At 34.9% G+C, this 19816-nt stretch overlaps 1 protein-coding gene across 1 annotated transcript in view; it reads left to right on the top strand.

The window, feature by feature from the left end:
* Nucleotides 1–19816, top strand: part of SEMA3A (semaphorin 3A) — a 190368-nt gene that overhangs the window by 63411 nt on the left and 107141 nt on the right. The window contains exon 4 of the mRNA XM_081102745.1: nucleotides 4109–4228. Within this exon, the coding sequence (XP_080958871.1) occupies nucleotides 4109–4228 (120 nt within the window). The remainder of the gene's footprint in view (nucleotides 1–4108; nucleotides 4229–19816) is intronic.

The following is a 19816-nucleotide window of genomic DNA, read 5'->3' as shown; positions in this document are numbered from 1 at the left end:
TTCTATATCATTTTCTGGGAGTAGACATTTTCTTTCTAATTTATTTTTCCAGGCTAATATCTCTATGTGTAATTCCTCTGAAATTACACATTTGATCCGAAAGGACTGGAAATCCTAAAAAAATAAGTGCAAATGGTTTGTCACTGAGGATGATGAATCATTGCTCTTCAGGTGTGGCCCTGGGGTTTACCGGTTTATGACTGCCTTTACTTTTACTTCTACGCTAAGTTAACAATTTATAATGCTGTGGGTCTGGAATACGTATCAGTAAAATAAGAGATCAGTATGGTTGCCTGACTCTCGAAAAGCCAAGTTGTTGCTAAACTTGTCTGTGTATATCAACTTAAATTCCAAAAAGGAGCAAGGTTTGAAAATGAATTCATTTTGAACTGATTACATTCCCTTTATTACGTTGTAAATCCGCCAGTGCTGAGCAAAGCAGTGCAGTAGTCTAATGCCAAAAAGTACATTACATTCTGAGTTTTAAGAATCGTCATGGTTCAAGGAAAGGTCAGAAACACGCTCCTTCTGTCTCCCTAGAGCAGAAATGTGTGAAGTGTGTTTCCTTTTTCTGCCACGCTTCCTTCTTTATAATGGAATGTCCAGGCTGCTTCCAAATAAAGTGAATATCCTGTTTTGGAACACTCCAAAACCTTGGCAGCAAGAAGCTAGGGAAAGAAGGCAAATGAATGACAGGATTGACACTCTTTTATGTAGGTTTTCTGTTTAAAGAACAAATCCTTACCAACGATGTTTCTATCAAGTTTTGGGTGCATGTTCTTTTTCTGTCCAGTTCTTTTAATTCATTGTTTCCACTCCCTTATTGTTGATGAGTTTTCTTGAAGCTATTTTTGGCCAACTTTGAAAGTATTTAATTAATTTTCTTTGTTTCAGTTCAGTCTTCGCACACTGGAAACCCAGGAAATTTCTCTCCATTTTATTTGCCTCAACCTTCACCTCAGAATAATATTGAAATAGCCCCTGGGCATGGCAACAATACAACCTGCTGCCAACTGGGAGAGTTCAGTGGGGAAATGAAAGGGACCCTTCCAGGCCTAAGGCCAGTAGGGTGGGTCTAGTTGCTTTCTAGCACAGATAGACTCCTTATCAGCATACTCCCTGGTGAGAATGGTGTGAAACATGTGCCAGATTTCACAGCCCTGGTTCTGCCATTGATTTTTTTTTTCTTCAGCTGCTCCAAAGAGGAATAGTTGTCACATTGTAGAAGTTCTTCTTTGACAGTTAATAGAGAACAAATTAAAATTATTATATTCAGTGTAGCTCTATTCCATCCTTTTCAAGAACCCTAAGAGTTCTTCAATCATTACTTTTTGCCAATCAGTTACATAATCTATAAGAGATAAGAACCAACAAATTCTATGATTTTAGAATTCATAGCGGTTACAGAGGTGACATGGGCAATGTGTGTTCACAAATATCTGTGCTTGGACGGCATTTCCTCCCTTTATTTTTTATTGTGAAGAATGAGTCTATTCTATTTCTCAGATGCACTTAGGTACTACTAATGGGATTAGAGAATTTGGTTTTGTATTCAGAATTGCATGAAACTTTAAAGACATGGCAGAGAAGCTGAAATCCTGTTCTTTTCTAAAATGAGCAAGACATCCATCTGGGACTACCACTATTATTTATTAGGATATTCATTTTTCTTACCAATATATACACAGCCAATTTTTTTGTTTCAACATATGGTGATGGAGCTGGTCATGTATAATCTTGAATATTGAGCCACAGTCAGGGATGGCTATATCTTTATGTAAAAGCAGAGTGTGTGGCCACATACATGTTTCCAAGAGAGGGATACAATAAAGCATTTTCCTGAAAATGAGTTCTTCGCAAATGACTGCATTTTCTTAGAAATACTGAAAAATCCTTTGAGTAAGACTCATGAATGCTTCATTTGTAAATTAGTTTATCAGCTGTTTCCCTCTCCACAACCTTGTTCCACTGCCCAAGCATTCATGCCCTATTCTCTTGGGGAAAGATGAGAGCTGTTACAGAACAGGGAGTTTGTTGCTAAGAGTCTTGGAAGTTGCTATATCTGCTTCACAGTTTTGCCTAAGATGTACTATGTTCAAAGTGAAACATGGCTGAGATCCATATACCCTTTATGCTAGGAAATGTTTTTTTCATAGCAACTTGAAAAATCCGTTGGTTTCAGAGCTTAATTTTATGTTTTAATGTATTACCAGACAAAAGTAAAATTCAGGATCGAAGTAGCAAAAACAGTGGGAGAAATTAGATGTTTATTGTAGGTAATCTCCTAAACTACTTAGCCTATGTTAAGAAAGCATGAGGAGTCCTAACTTGAAAGTTACATATTTTACTTTAAATAGCTCTAATTCAGTTTTAGGACAATATATTTATAAGACATCCTTAGGTTTCATCCTAGAAAAATCTGTGCTGATGGGAAGCAATTATTTGAATTTAAATATCAGTTATTCTATTCATTTGGTTGTCTGCTCCTGTTTCTTTTATGGAGACAATAAAGTTAAGACCAAATCATTAGCTAAAAGCACAGAATACAGATGTCGTGTGGAAATGTACTTAAGTTATTGTAACACCTCAGTTATAAATTCGCACTGACTACACAAGGCCCAGTGCATTCTGAGCTCTCACTTTGTAAGTCTCATGTCACAGAGAGTGACTTTTGGAGTGTTCCAGTGCTAGGACCAACCCAGTCTCTATAATGCTTCCCAACTTGTTTGTACTATAGTCTGCTTTTGCTCTTTGCCTGCACTTCTAGTTACATATTTGGGTCTTAATTCCAAATCTTTATAGGCAAAAAGACAAAACTAATTAAGAAAGTGTATGATCAATAACAGAGTACTGTTTAGTGCCATTTTATTTATCACATACTCATTTGTATATTATTAAATGGATGTTATATATTCTATGATGAACTCATATTTTTCTAAAATATTCAATTTTTAGGATTTGTGACTTGATAGTAGACCATAACATTTTTAAGCTATTTTTGAGTTTGAGTTTTCTTTTTACAGTATTGATATAGTTCATCTATTTAAAATATTTTGTTAAAATTGAGTCTTTCTTTCTCTGAACTTTTGGGACAATGAAATTATTCAACTTATACTATGAATATCTGAGATTTCCCTCAAATCTTTTCTCAACGGGGACAAAAGGCTATTATTCCTGTTTGCTCATAGGAAAGTATTTTCTTCCATAGGCTTTACAGATAGAATACAATATATAGAAAGACTCTAAATAGTTTTATCCATTTTATTTCTTATCTGATATCTCAAAAAATAACTTTCCAGGAATGTCTAAACTTCTATAAATAATAATAAGACATGACTAGAATTTACTCATCACTATTTGTCCCCTCTCTCTCCCCAGGGAAATCCATGACTCATTAGGCAGGGAATTACATGTATGGGTTCAGGATTCCATGAACTTTCTGAAAGTACTTTGTAATTATACCTGCTCTACAAAACACCCTTTAGCCTATAGATACTCCAAACTCTAACAACTTTACCTCACCTTAAATATACCCAGTTGTCTTTGAGGCTGAAGTGACATTTGCAGGAGAAAGTGGCTCTAACTTCTTAGGGCCTATAGAGCTCATTAGCAAGCAGCACTTCTGAAGTTCGAAGTCGACTGCCCATCCTGATGGGTTACTATTGATATTAAACTTCACATTTAAAAGAAGTGCATATTATCTTTACTTTTGTTTTCCTTTTCTAAAATTAAATTCAAAGCTGATTTTTGAAAAAAATTATTTACCTAATTTATTGATTAATCAAATCATTTTCTGTTTGTCTCATTTCTAGAAAATGTTCCTTTGATTGTAGATTAGTTATCTACATTTATTCTACTTTTGAATAAATAAATTACAAATGTTTTTATTAAAAGAGTACAATAAAATATTTTATTTAGCGACACCCAACCCAAAAGACTAAAAACTTCAATGTTTTCAGTTCATATAAAAATATGAGCAAACAATAGCATAATAAACCCTACTGATGCTGTGAAAAGGACACAAAAAACTGTTCAATCATACTCAGCACCGAGGATATCGCAGGCATGCTGCCTGCTAGAACTCACTGCTTTTCCTTTTGTCTTACAGAGAGAATGTGCGAATTTCATCAAGGTGCTTAAAGCTTATAATCAGACTCACTTGTACGCCTGTGGAACGGGGGCTTTTCATCCGATTTGCACCTACATTGAAATTGGACATCATCCTGAGGTAAAGCTGGCTCTTAAAAATTAGTGTTTGTCCATGACCCCTTCCTCTTCAAATGCTTCATTACTGATTTCTCCAGCTCATTTAACTTCTGGTTCATATTCAGTGAGACCTACTTCAAATGCAGATGCTGTTATTCATTTTAATCTGTGAACGCAAAAACAATGAGACCATCACTCAAGGCTAACTATGGAACAGGAGGAAGGAAGGAAGAAAGCACTTGCTTTCGCCCTGGATTACAGAGTCAAATCCATTTTGCATGTGTGGCAGATGTCAGCCGGCTGAGTGCACACTGTTTGCTCCTTCATTTTTTTATTGCCAGCTTTCCCCTCCGTTTCCATCCTCAGTCAGAAGTGTCTGCCACCTGGGTTATTTTCCTCTGCCTAGGGATTATAAAAGAATGCCATACTTGTGCACAATGATCTGCTCTGATGTTTGACCTCAATTATTTTCATACGTGTTCTAGCTCAGCTAAGTGATATTTTTATATTGTTGGCTATTATATTGGCGATATGGAAAAAATCTTTCTTTAATATGTTTATGATTCCTAAAAGATGCTTTCAAAAAAAAAAAGATGTTTTCGTGAGAAAATTTGGTGAGGAGATTAAAATGAGGTAAATTTAAGTAAAAATTAAAATTAGGGGAATATTTAAAGGAAAAGTTACTAATATTGAAAGTAGTTTCATGAATTGGGCTTACCAATACCATTCAATTATAAGCCCCTTTATAACTTATGGCACAAAATCCTAAGAATAAACACATTTATGCAGTGAGAAAATCATTGTGACAAGAGTTTTCTTCCAAATTGGAATTCAGAAATACTTAACAAATAAAGGATTTGTTCCCAGGATATTTCTAGAACACTAAAGATAAAATATAATTTACATGTTAGCCACTTCTTTATAACTTAAACTCCAGGATCTCCAAAATTTTTTTAAGATGTCCTAAAGTGATACAAATGTGTTCTTTCAACCCAAAGACTTAGAGATCAAAACAGTGTTGTAACGTATGTGTGTTGTTTTTAATAAGACACCTTAGAGACTATGTGGTTTCTAGACTCCGTACAATTATTATTACTTTCCTGCTGAGTCTGAGAAGATTAAACACTTTCCACAGGTCAAACCAGTTTAGGCAATTGCCCCTCTATTTCCCTACCACATCCTTCCTCCTCTTCCTCACAGGCATGTATACTGTACTTGCAACATACCTAAGAGGTTTTTTTAAAATATATTTTTATTGATCTCAGAGAAGAAGGGAGAAGGGAGAGAGAGATAGAAACATCAATGATGAGAGAGAATCATTGACCTGCTGCCTCCCGCATGCTCCCCACTGGGGATTGATTCAGCAGCCATATGCCCTGACCGGGAATTGAACTGTGACCTCTTGGTTCATAGATCAATGCTCAACCACTGAGCCATACTGGCCAGGACATACCCAAGAGTTTTAAATAAAAAGTTAACTTTAAGGAAAGGCGGTTTTACTTAAATTGCTTGTTTCATATTGGTGAAATCAAGAATAATTTCCTGCCCATAGTCCTGGAAACTTGGTACACTCTCCTTCTTTGCCTACTTAGCCATTTCCTATCATCAGGGGCCCTAGAAAACGGACTTGAGTGATTGCTCCACTTTTTTATACGCTGGAGATAGCTCTAGAGTATTCCCTAATATTATATTGTTCTTTGTGCATCTGTATGCCAGGCATGGTGCTGTCAGAGCAATGGAGTCAGGAGAGCTGCGCTTCAATCACAGGTTAGATGGTGTCACATCTGGCTTTGATCTTGTTCTACAACGTCCTGGCTGTGGAACATTGGAAAATTACTTAACCTCTCTGAGACTCTGTCTCACAATGTGTAAAACAAAACTAAACAAATCCTCTTCGACCCTCAGTATTCATATATTTTAAGTGAGAGTTTGACTACTTAACCTCCAACTGCCTTCCAACTCTCCTAGCAACCCATTGACATTTTTGCTATAGAAACTCAAGGAGTTCTAATCCCATCATTGTTAAAAGCACGCCCTCTGACCTCAGACTGCAGGACTTTTGTTCAGTCTCAATTCAATACTAGATGCTTGAAATAGAGCATGCTACTTATTTTTTCTGTCTCTGTTTCTAACCTAGGAAGTGATAGAGTTTTTATGAGAGTTTAATAGGTAGTAGGTGCTGAGAATATCAGTTACCATTTTGAAAATATATATTTGCATCTCAGGGCTGAAAGCCATTGCTCTCTTTCATGTTCATATTTAAGTGTCACTTTGCCTCTTAAATGTACTTCACTTCATCAGAGGACGCAAAACACAGCACTGAGCTCTCATTGTTGCCAGGTGATTCTGCACTTGTCTCATTTTTCTACATTTTCAAATTTGAAGCTTAGATGACATTGATGACCTTAAATTAAAATACTACATCTTGTTCCCCTATTTTTATCATTTTCCAAAAAAAAAAGTCCATTTTGTTTTATTTTTGAAGTTGCTATTTAGTAGAGTTCACAGCATATTCCTTCTCAACTCATCAATTAATTATTCATTGCTGACTTACGGGTAGAGGGGGGATGGAAAGGTACAGGTTCTGGAGACAGGCCATTTACTCAGGCAAATGAGGCCATTTCTTGGACTGAAAACAATAAATAAAGATTCCATTAAATCTCCTTTGATGTGGAATATTGGGGTGCGAGGATTTTTCTGAAATTCTGAGGCTCAGAACCTTGAAGAGAGGTCTTCTCTGAGAAGCTCCACTGAGCTTCATTTCTATGGCAACTGTATATTGAGAAATACTGCTCCGGACTGTTTAGGAAGTCCGTGAAAAGATGATTATGCAATTACCTAGGGGATTTGGAGCCGTCTAGACAGTCTATCTAGGAAATTCTGGAAAAGAAATTATCAAGATAGTTTGACTAGATGACATGAAATTTAACTTTCAGTGCTTAAGCTTCCTTAAAGAGAGAATCAGTTTTAAATTGATCTGTACTGATACTGAGAACACTGCCCGTGGATTTGCACAGTTATGCTATTTGGGGAGTTTGATAACAGAGACAATGTGTGCTTCATACGGTTAGGGAAAGAATGAGGGTAATGGAAAGACTGGAAGAGAAAGAAACAAAATAGCAGTCAGACCAAGAGCAGAATTTTCAGATTGGAGTTCATAAACTTTCATGATGTTTGCATTTAGTAACTTTATTTACAAGGGTGGTTTTTCAGATAAAAATATGACACATGTTTGTCCTAGAGTCTAGTTTAGAAGTAATATGTATACTTTGCTGTTACCTGCCCTACACTACAGAAAATAGGTAAATAGTTTCATTTATGCTCTGTCCAGCCCTTACATATTACAAATAATTTTATCATACAAAATAATGACATTTTTGTTTTTTGCTTTTAGCATGGATTTTATGGGCACTTTACTTTCATTTTTTCTTTGCAGTGTTCTTCCTTTAAAATAACTCATTGTCTTACATGAGTTCCCAGGGTTATTGAAACCTGTTGTTAGGAAATGACATGATGGGCTTACTAATTTAGATGGCCAATGGCCACCAAAACAAAGGCATCAATTTTGAAGTAAATAAAACTTCTACTTATCACTTAAGAGCTTCAGATCTTATTGGAGGAAATTAACAATTCCTTTTAAAAATGGCAAACAGTTTCCAAAATAGCCTCCTTATTTACCCCTAGTTAAATAGACCTTATTTAATTCTTCTGGCATTTTAAGAGCAATATTTATACTTTTGAATATTGTATTATAAAACTTACTTTACTGTATAGTGAATGCCTTCTGACCACACACAGTATGTCATTGATTGCTGTATTAAAGAGATTTTCTGTTTCCTGTAGTACATTTGGGAATTGATAGACATATTAATTAACTCCAGTTCTATAAGATGTGTGTCAATCAATTCTTGGGTATCTGCCAATAGTAGTAGACACTGCAGATAACTGCCAGTGAGGACACATACTTCATACACATGTATGAGTTTATCATGAAAATGCAAGCAGAGTCCATGGAAGGAATGATTCAGAGCTAGAGTACAGATGAGTTTTATGTTTAAGCTGTTAGCATCCATGCCACTCAAGTGAAAAATGTAAGTCATCCTTAAGAGACAGAATATTCCCAAATGGCTTATGGTCTATGTTATTTCCCCTTCAAACTTACATCTGTTAAGAAATTGTACGTGTATAGCTCTTCAGAGAAGTCTCTGGATGTTTTCTCAAATTCCAAATGAGCCTCTTTTATGTACTGAGCAGGAAAGATGGGCCCAGATGAGAGCTGGAAAATATTAACTTTATAAATACTCTCATAATGCCATGATCTCAATTTATGATAGAACCAAAGGAACATTAAGACATGCAGTGAAGCTTAATGGCTCTCTATAAGGTTATTTCTACAATGACAGCCAGTATGTAGATATAAAAAAACAATATTTGCTAGGGTCTCCACTTCCACCAAGAATAAGAGTTTGCTTTAATGAAAAACTTTAAATCAAATGCTCTTAGTAACAGTCCTTATGAACTAAGTGACATTTAAGTCAATACTTGTCTTTCTCTGACTGGCTTATTTCACTTAGCATTAAACTCTTCAGGTCCTTCCTTGCTGCCTCAAAGGGTAAGGTCCTTATTTCTGACAATAAGAAAAGAAATCACTATTGTTCTGGGATATTGGGAAGGTAAATGTGATGTCACAGCTTTGTTTGTATATAACTCTGGACTGTCTGCTTTGGATTCATGCATTTCTAATGAAAGCACTTACACTTTTCATGTGGGTAGGACCTATCCTTATAAATCTTGAACAGTCTCACTGCGAAAGCCAACATATGCCATTCTAGAAAGCCATGAAGATACATCATTATGTAAGTTGCTAAGATGTGTTATGACTGTACCAACTATAAATAAAAGAGAAAGTACATGTAGGGAATAAAAAGAGAGATCAAGGGGTGCAGTGGAGAGCAGTCAGGGTTGTCAGTTGCAGGCTTGCAGAGGTAAGACTGCACCTCAGCATTACATGAGGAGTCCGTTTGGATAGGATGAGATCTGAGGAAGTAGAAAAAGCAAAGACTGGTGATAAGAATCAGTGTGGCATAATGAAAATAGCATTAAGGTGAAGAGAAGAGATACAATGATAAAAGAGGTTTTATCAAATAGATTTGAGAGAACACTGGGGCATAATGGAGGCATTTATAACAAGGGCTCTTTAGATTTATAGTTACAATTCTGCTTAATTGTGGCAATCGATGCCCAAGTCATATTGAAATAATTTGTATTCAGATGAATGATTCAATAGAGATAAAATTGACTAGTAAAAATACAGGAAGCATTTTTCCTAAGCAAGGTCCTAATAGTAATGTTGAGGAATAAAAATGCAAATGTATACCTCATATGACTCACACATACGTAAAAATTTAACTTCAACATAGGTGAAGATATCATAATTACAGCAATTATACTCAAAATGACTAATAGTGATTGAGCAATTAATACATACACACACACACACACACACACACACACACACACACACACACACACACATACTAGAGGCCCAGTGAATGAAATTCGTGCATGGGGGTGAGGGAGTCCCTCAGCCTGGCCTGCACCCTCTCCAATCCAGGACCCCTTGGGAAATGTCCAATTGCCTCTTGCAATCCAGGACCGCTAGCTCCTAACCACTTGCCCACCTGTCTGCCTGATCGCCCCTAACCACCTCTGACTGCCTGATCGTCCCTAACTGCTCCCCTGCTGACCTGATCACCCCTAACCTCCTCTGTCTCGCCCCTCATCTGGGACCCAGGATTCCCTCCTCTGGCCAGTTGCAGGCACCCAGGACCCATGCTGGCTTTGCCTGGGCCACAGCCACAGGTGCCCAGGACTGCTGGGTGGGTGGCTTATACCTCTCCTGGGCCACACACAGGCGTACCCGCTGGCTCCCGGGACTGCACTGCGGGCGGCTTGTCCCTCTCCTGGGCCGCAGGTGCAGGTGCAGGTGCAGGTACAGCCACTGGTGCCCGGGACCGCAGGGTGGGAAACTTGTCCCTCTCCTGGACCACAGGCATAGGTGCCACTGCTGGTGCCCAGGACAGGGGGTGGGCAACTTGTCCTTCTCCCAGGCCACACACAGCCTGGCTGGCCCCCATTCCTCTCTCACAAGCTCATTTGTGCCTGGCTGGTCCCCATTTCTCTCTCCCCAGTGTTGAGTGTCTGAGCCATTATGGTTGATGGTGTGAGGGTGTGAGGGCATGACAACCATTTTCATATTAGCTCTTTATTATATAGGATATAGAGATATAGATATAGAGATAGAGATAGAGATAGAGATAGAGATATAGATGATATAGTATATCACCTGTTTTGAATGTATTACCTCAAATAATCTTTATAAAATCTGATGAAGTAGGTACTCTTAGTATCCCCATTTTACTGATGAGAAATTTAAGGCTTCCATGGGTATTTTGTAATGGGCCTAAGGCAAGCATGATGTTTGGTGGTTTATGTCTAAATCTAGAAATCACTCCTTTAAAAGGAAGTATCAGCAGCATGCAGTAGGAGATAAAGGGTAAAATCATCAATTTGAATTTAGGGGAGTAAGTCAGGGATTTTTTCCTGTGTTTATTTTGTATTTCAAAAAAATTTAATGTGTGCCTAATTTGAACAAGGTGGTGAGTGTAAATAAGAAACACTTGATGACATGAACAAAGGCCATCACATTTAAGCTGGGTTTTGAAAAAATGGGTGAAGTATGGATGAGCTTGGGAGATAATAAGAGCAGTGAATAGGAGAACAGAGACATGAAAAGCCAACAGGGAAAGGGCAAATATCTCATTGTGCATAGAGTATACGGATTTTCAAAATTAGGATCAAGTTGAGTTTGGAGAAGCTAGTTAAGAGTTATACAAATTTTTAGGAAAAGGCTACTATTTTTGCTACAATTGGTTTCAAAACATATTTTTGGTGTAAATGTGGGGAAAATGAATGCACAGGTAGATACATTCATTTTGATACTATAGCAAATGATTATGTGACATTATCAGAGTCAAGACTGATATTGAGTGAAAGATACTAAGTAGTACCTAAATTTCTCATTGGAAAACAAATCAAAATAACATCCAAATATCCCAAGCCAGTATTTCAAGTACAACTGAGATGATGACAATGTTAAACTCCTCAGTGGAAAAATGGTTTTCCAATTCTTTTGTGATAATTAGACAAACATGTTTTGTAGCATATTGGGATCCATGCACACTTAATTTTCACTTCATGAGTCTGCAAATAAGCTGAATTTATGTTTTATATAAAATATTAAGTAAGCTATCATAGGCAAAATTATGTGAATTTCTCACCCATACCATTATAAAATTGTGGTTTTTCCCTGGTTGTAAATTCAGAGAAGGCTATTTTGTGAAATGCATATGTGAAAGCAATTTAAGCACACTTTGTTTAAAAACTTAAAATAAACAAAAATTAACTTTAAAAAAGGAAACAAGATATACATGGGTTAGCAAAAGTATGTTTATAGTTTTAATCAAATAAATAACACAATAATTAATAAATAATAATACAAAAATAAACTTTGTTTTGTGAACTCAAAACTGTAAACCTACTTTTGCTCACACCTGTACAGTACTTAGAGTGATTTTAAATGAAAAATCACCAAGCCATGCTATACTTGTAATATTATTATTGCATAATAGTTTATACTGATTATGTGAGTTTATTATGAAAATTGTATGCTTGATTTACTTCTTGTTATTCTGCCCAATTTGTCTCCTGCTGTAACTTCTCTCTATGTTTTTTTCATTTTTATTAATATTAATGACTATCATTGTTAGCATATTTGATAGTCATCATACAACTAGTAAACTACAGTCACAGCTATCATAGCATTTGCCTGAATGTCAATACCGTACCAACTATACCTCATTTGTATGATGTTGTACCATGTGAGGGTTTTCATTATTTTTTTTTTATTGTGGTAAGAATTCTTAACACAGAATCTACTCTCTTAACAACTTTTTAAGTATATAACTCAGTATTGTTGACCATAGGCACAGTGTTGTACCACTGATTTCTAGAACTTTATTCATTGTGCATAACTGTATACCCGTTAAGCAGCAACTCCCCATCTCTCCCAACTCCCAGCCCTTGGCAACCACTCTATTCTCTTTCTCTGACTTGACTATTTTAGAATTCTCATATAAGTACAACAATAAAGTGTTTGTCCTCTGTGACTAGCTTATTTTATCTAGCGTAACATCTTTCAGATTCATTGAAGCATTATTCATAATGGTTAGGATAAGGAAACAAATTAATGACCATCATCTACAAACGGATAAAGAAAATGTGGTAATACATACAATAGAGTCGGAAATCCTGCCATATGCAACATGTATTATGTACTCATTAATACTCAGATCTAAACCCTCTCACGCATTGAATTTATTTTTTAAAAAATATATATTTTTATTTCAGAGAGGAAGGGAGAAGGATAGAAAAATAGAAACATCAATGATGAGAGAGAATCATTGATTGGCTGCTTCCTGCACACCCCAAGTTGGGGATTGAGCCTTCAACCCCGGCATATGCCCCGACCAGGAATCGAACCCTGAACTTCTGGTTCATAGTTCGATGTTCAACCACTGAGCCATGCTGGCTGGGCTCAAACATTGAATTTCAAGTAAAATAAATTACAACTTGCATTATTAGGAACCTTCTTTAAAGAGCATTAAGTTCTCTATGCTGTAAAGGTGACCTTGCCTATCAGCCTGGTAATATTTCATGCAGTGGCAAGTTCATGGAATCCTTTAAAGCAGTGATGGCGAACCTTTTGAGCTCGGCGTGTCAGCATTTTGAAAAACCCTAACTTAACTCTGGTGCCGTGTCACGTATAGAAATTTTTTGATATTTGCAACCATAGTAAAACAAAGACTTATATTTTTGATGTATATTTTATATATTTAAATGCCATTTAACAAAGAAAATCAACCAAAAAAATGAGTCCGCGTGTCACCTCTGACACGCGTGTCATAGGTTCGCCATCACTGCTTTAAAGGGATATGGTAAATAATATTAATCAGGTTGTCATGTTTCATTAAAAGAAGTGTTAGGCTATGCAATACAAATAATTACTTTCTATTTGTATTCATTTCCTCTATATTTTATCTAGGTGTCGAACAAAGACAAAACCTACCTACTCGTTTTTCTTTCCACTCATACACAGGAGAGTGGTAATGTTCTACAATCAAATAAAGTTGTAGTTCATTTTTACCCCAAAGGTAAAATCAAAATATATACCACTAATATGAATATACTAGAAATAGAGTTTTTAAAATATTTTTAAAAATTAATAAGTTTTCCAAATTTCATTCAAAGTGAGCTTAGCACTGAAACATGCCCTTTCAATTTTTCTTAATATTTTGATCAAGTAATATTTCAAGAACAGAGAAAAGTCTGGATATCAATATATTTATATGGATAGAATTCTAAAATCTCTAACAAACAGAAAATACTTAATTTTATATGGCATACAAATTATCAAATAACTAAAGATAAGCATATATTGATTCCATTTTGCTTAATGTAAATGAGCCTTATCAAGCTATCTTTGCCTATAAAGATATTAAAATATTAACATATTTGGAGGGAATAATTTCATTTTTACTCAAATTTGATTTTGCATTTATGTGTCTTTAGAAATTTTAGTTAGAACAAATATTTAAAGAAACATATTTATGTGAAGGGATATCCTTTAATCATTGCCTAAAAAATGAATGGCATAAGCCTTCAATTTTTATTTAATGCAATTATTTCTATCATTGCACATTTTGCTATTAGACTTTAGTAATTTAAATTCATTCCTATATAAGTGATAGAAATTTTATAATAGTACCTGAATACAGTTTTGAATTCTGTATATTTGTGTATAGCATTCCAAATTGTCAGATATCAAACCGCACAGAATGACTACTTTCCATTTTTATTTTATTTTTATTTTCCAACCTGCCATTTTAATTCAATTGTGCATCCTTGGTCACTGAAAGCCATCTCAGGAATTGCTGAGTGGTTAGAAAGGGAGTCTAATGGGATTTAAAATCAATTCGCAGGCCTGTCACTGATTCATTGTGTGTGTGACTTTTGCTGCCACTGAAATGACATTAAACTGGTCTCCTCAACATTATTATGCCCCAAGATTTCTCTAGTGATTTAAAACTACTTTCCTAGTACACACTACGCATATACACTTAAAAAATAAGTTCCTGATTTAAGAAGTACAAGACCAGCTTCTATTTCAACGCGTAACCTCATTTGAGATGATCACAAAGCTATATGGAGAGGCTGAATCTGGATCTTTCTAGTTTTGCTAATGCAGTTTTGTGTACACGCCAGGGTTCACGCTCCTTTTAAGCGCTTTTATCCTGGCAAACTTTTCTTCTTTTGATTTATATTTTGTTGGCATTTAATAGCTGTCTTACCTCATATTTAAATTACTTAACCTGGAAATGATGGATGTCTAGTGCCCCACATTTACTTGCCCTTAGCTGGCCTGAATTTTGGAGGCAAACGTAATATTTCCAGGAGAAATATCTGTTCTTTGTATTAGATCATGCTAGATAGTAAGCTCAGATACTACTTTGATATTGCATCAAATTTTTGCTGACAACAATATGGAATTGTTTTTAATTCATGCTAAAATTGCAGAGTATCATAAATATATGCAAAAATCTTTTTTCCCCCTCTAGAATATGGTGTAATAACTTATCTTATCCAAGGAATGGGTATAGATTATGTAGCTAATAATTAAGGAGAATGTTTTTTTTTTTTACGAGGCAAACATCCAAAAAATTAGAAGTGCTTTAACACACTCTAGTTTATAAAGTGCATCATAGGCAATCAGTAGCCTCTAGTCTCTTGCTTAATATCAACTTTAAGTGAAATAAAAATAAACAAAATAAAATTTGCATTTGGCATATGAATGACAAAAATGTTAATCCTACTCACTTTTCTACCTTGTACTTATTAAAGTCTGAAATATTCAGTAATCCCCTAACTTATTTTTCAACTATGCTGCTAAGAAAAGTATTTTATTTGGAATATTTTAGTACAAAAATGTAAGCTGGAAAATGTTATATATGTATAACTACTTAAGCAAAATACTACACTGAACACAAAGCTCAGCAATACCTGATCTCTTATTTTTTAAAAGTTATATGTTCAGAGTTAAACTATGACCACAATTTTCATAAAATTCTTGCTCAAAAATACATGTTTAAAAAATACTATAGCTTATAGTTACTGCATAGCTCCTCTAACTCCTATTCCTCATTTTATAATGTAAACTCAGATTGGTTAAATAATATTCTCAAATTCCATAGCCATTTATTGGTAAAAGCTGAACTTAAATTCAATCTCCTGACAGCTAACTCAGAGTCCTTTCCATTATACCATATTGCCTTCACTTTCACTGCCAAACATATAAAAGCATATGAAAGTCACACTTTTCCATAAACTTAAGGTATTCATAAGGATTTTACTCAAAATTAAAATAAAATAAATATTAGACAATTACTTTTATTTTTATTTTTTAGACAATTATTTTTAAAAAATGGTTGTCTTTTACTTTTTTCTTCATGCATTCATGATCTAATTATAAATTATATCATGTAATTTCAGGTAAATTTTTATGATGATTTTCACAAATGTAACATATCTATTATAAATAAATCAATTGTCTCTTCAAAACAGATACAATTTGAGTGTGATTTCAATATTTTACATTATTTTCTTTTACTTAATAAAAGTAGCTAGATTTAAAATGCTATTGAAGCAATCAACACATATAAAATATTATCAAAGAAAATAATTGAAAACATTAAGGAAACAACCTGAACATAACAATCATGTAAAATTTCACCCACACACCTCTGAGTACAATGGACAGAAATGACTGAATGCTTTGATCTTTCCAGGATAACTTGAAAGAGTAAAAGGAAAAAAGGCAACATCTGTTAGAAAAAAGGTTTAATGAACAGGGTGAATTCTAGTGGAGTGTTGACATAGAGCATGAAAAAAGAAAGAGATAAATCGCAGAAACAAAGTTATTTAATAGTCACAGACCTCAATAGGTACAAAGATATAAGTCTGATTTAGAAAGAAAGCTAATAAATGCAATTTGATTTATATTTAAAGTATAATCCCTGTAGTAGTTCTCTACAAATGTGTTCAATGGGAAATATTTACATAATCTGTGTATATACTCTTTGTATACACAATTATATATGATACATATTCTAAGTAGTGTGTTTATATCCATAGTGAATGGCAACATCTTAGAAAAATTATATGGGTGTAATATAAGAAATATAAGTCAATTTAGACGGCCTGAAATCGTATTTGTAAATATAGACTTTGGTCTATTTTCCATTTAAGGAAATAAATATTTATTGTGGGCAAATGATTGTTTTGCAATGGATCAGTTCTATATACAGATGGAATTAGCCTGGACATTGTCCATCACTCAGCTCTTGCAAATATCCAAGGCAAACATATTTTCATCAGTACTTTATAAATTTGGGAGACTTCTTGGTTGAAGAGTCTTTGTAGCCCAAAGGATGGTGGTTTTGTTTTTAGGATCAATATCATATTATGCTGTTATAAGTATAAATTTTGCTATCATGTAATTTAGTGCTTTCTAGGATTCTGAATATTACAGCAGCTGTTCCAAACCGTATGTCTGCACATGTGTGACATTCTTTTGTGAGCATGACCATCATTGTAATAGAATATTCTGCAATACATGGGTATAATAATAACATTAGGACCTTAACCTTGACACTTAATGGCAGAGGACCCTTAATCTTGAATTGGCCATAATTTCTTCTAACATATAATAAAATAAAAACTTTGAAAATACACACACTTGAAGTTTAGGAAAGTGAACCCTATCTGAGGTCAGAGAGTGAATCATGGGCAAAAATGGCAAGAAGCCATGATTTTAGATGTAATGAGAAAGTATTTAGGAAACCAGAAAAAAGGAAGCTATTTACCTCGAAGTTCATGCCTGTATGTAATAGGTGCTTTTGCTGGACCCTAGAACAGAGGTGTAAAGTTCACCCAGACATACTGTTGCACTTGATGCAATAACATTCTTAACTCATATCCCCCTCCACCCCTCTCCTCAGCCCCACCACTTGTCCTCTTCAGTCTAGTCTCCACACTGAAGTCAGAGCTGTCTTCTCAGAAAGCAAATGGTAGCCTATCACTTCCTTTTAATCCTAGCAATTAGGGAAATCTGCTTTTTGGTCTTGGACCCTCCTACCTCTATATTCTTGTTTGGACCACACTCCCCTGCCCTCTCCTGACACTCTGGAGTTCTTTTTTCTCTTTCAGCTCCTTTTCATTCTGAGTCTGCCTTCTTATAGGTCTTTGTACTTACTGTTTCTGTTTCCTGGACAGATCTTTATTCACATATTGGGTTTAATAAATCAATCTCACCAATCTCAACTTAAGTGTTACTTCCTTAGAGCACATTTCCCTAACATCTACTATTATATATACTCTCATAGCAACATGGGTGAGGAGGCAGTTTAGTTAAATAGATACATATATTGTGATGATAAGTTCTATAATAGGGATTAGAGAATTGTCTAATACATGTATTTGCAGGTAGGATTCATGTCATGAAATCTGAAGTATTGAGGATCATTTCTTCATCTCGCGGGGGTTAATTATTCTTGTGTTTTTCCTGTGCAAAAAGCCACAAGGTGCAAATTAGAATGAGAAATCCCCAGCCAGTTTAAACCCTTAGATAAATAACACTAAATAGTCTCTATAAAAGTTTGTAGATACTCATTTTTCAGTATAAGCCATTTTATACATTTGACATGTATTCCACTTTCATGTCAGGGATAATCCATACAGATTAACATATGACTATACTGAAATTTTAGCACTTTTGTTGTTGTTGATGATGATAAAATTGTTTTATCCCTCAGGCTTAAGTAGAGAACAGATTTAAATTAGACTTTCTCAATAACATTTACACAAATCTGCAACTGAAAGTTATTCTGCTATTAGAGCTCTTATGTAGTGAATCAGGAAAGAAATAGTTGGATGAGATACATAACCAAACTTAAAGAAAGGAAGAAAAGAAGGAAGGAGAAAGAAGGGAAGGAGGGATGGTGAAAAAGAAAGAGAGAATGAATTAAGGAAGAAATCCATTTTGATAAAACATATTGAGCGAACAATGAATTGATTGCATAATAAATAGTAATAAAAATAGCATGTCTATTAATTTTTATTTGGGGCCCTTTGTTAAAATAGATTAGAAATGCTTTTATACTCTGAATAAAATATGATACTTAAAGATTCTTTGGATGCTCTCATAGCATAATACTTATCTAAAATCTGCAATTCACTTCTGAAGACTAATACACAGGAAGCAATAAATATAATGAGCGATGTTCAACAGCAGCGTCTTCCTGACAATGTAAGGAAGTGGGAGTTTTAAGGTGAGAGGGCAAGGGAGACAAGTAGGAGGCAAAGGGAGAAATATGTGCACACCAACAGTCAAATGATAATAACTGAAGGTAATATTACAAAAAAACAACTATGTTCCATTGTTTGGGTTATGAATTAAAGCTCTCTGAGGATAAAGGCAAATTTTATTTTGCTAAAAGAATTCCCTTTCATCTTCCCCCATCAGGATTTAATTGGCAGGAGATGACACAACCTGCTTAACAATCAGGTATTTCAGAGGTTGAGCAGTTTGACAGGGAGCAAGTTTCCTTGACTCTCTTTAAATGCCCTTTTTCCTCTTTGTGAACAGCATGCATTTGGCAGGTGTAATCCATTAACTCACTAATGCTGTGCCATAGAGAGTGAGTTGACCAGAATTCAGAGTTTAGAATTTTGTACAGACTTGTGTACAAATGCAACCTACATGTGTCTATTGGGGAAAATGACATTGTAATATTATGGCATTTAATTTTTTTATAAGTTACTGATTTCGATTCTAGATAAAGCATTTTAGAATTCTCTGATGCTTGGAAGGTTGGGGGGGAAAAAGAAAATTATCATCAAAACCACTGCTTGCTTTTGACAGACAAAAAATACTGATGAAAACTCTTCACTTTTGAGTTCTAAAACAATCAATTTCTGGATATTCATTGTGAAAAAAGTATGGATATTGCTTAAAACATGAGTCAAAGTAAATCAGTTTTCTCTAAGCCTGGTTGACTTTTTAAAAACTACATTGAATTAACCACAGTGTTAGCTAGATTAGGACTTAATTGCTAGTATATCATTTTATCTCAAAGGGATATTGTGATCAAATGTGTTGAACCTAGTAAAGCACTCTGCTGAGTAAATTCTGCATTGTGACAGTAAATACTTCTCATTCTATGTGTACCTCCACCTCCCTAATCCAGCATTCCACATGATAAGTTGTGCTCTTTTAGTTCAGAATTTCTCTCTTCAGGTTACATATGAAATATACAGTATTGTATGAAAAAGACTATTCTTTTGATCTATCTGTGTAGCTTTCTACAGTACAGTATCTGATACATTTTAGACACTTGATAATCCTTTTGCTTTAAGTAAATAACCACTAGTATCA

The sequence above is a fragment of the Myotis nattereri genome (assembly GCF_964212035.1).
Source record: "Myotis nattereri genome assembly, chromosome: 11".
Taxonomy (NCBI): domain Eukaryota; kingdom Metazoa; phylum Chordata; class Mammalia; order Chiroptera; family Vespertilionidae; genus Myotis; species Myotis nattereri.
Note: the sequence above shows the minus strand (reverse complement) of the source record. Positions and strands in the feature narration are given on the sequence as shown.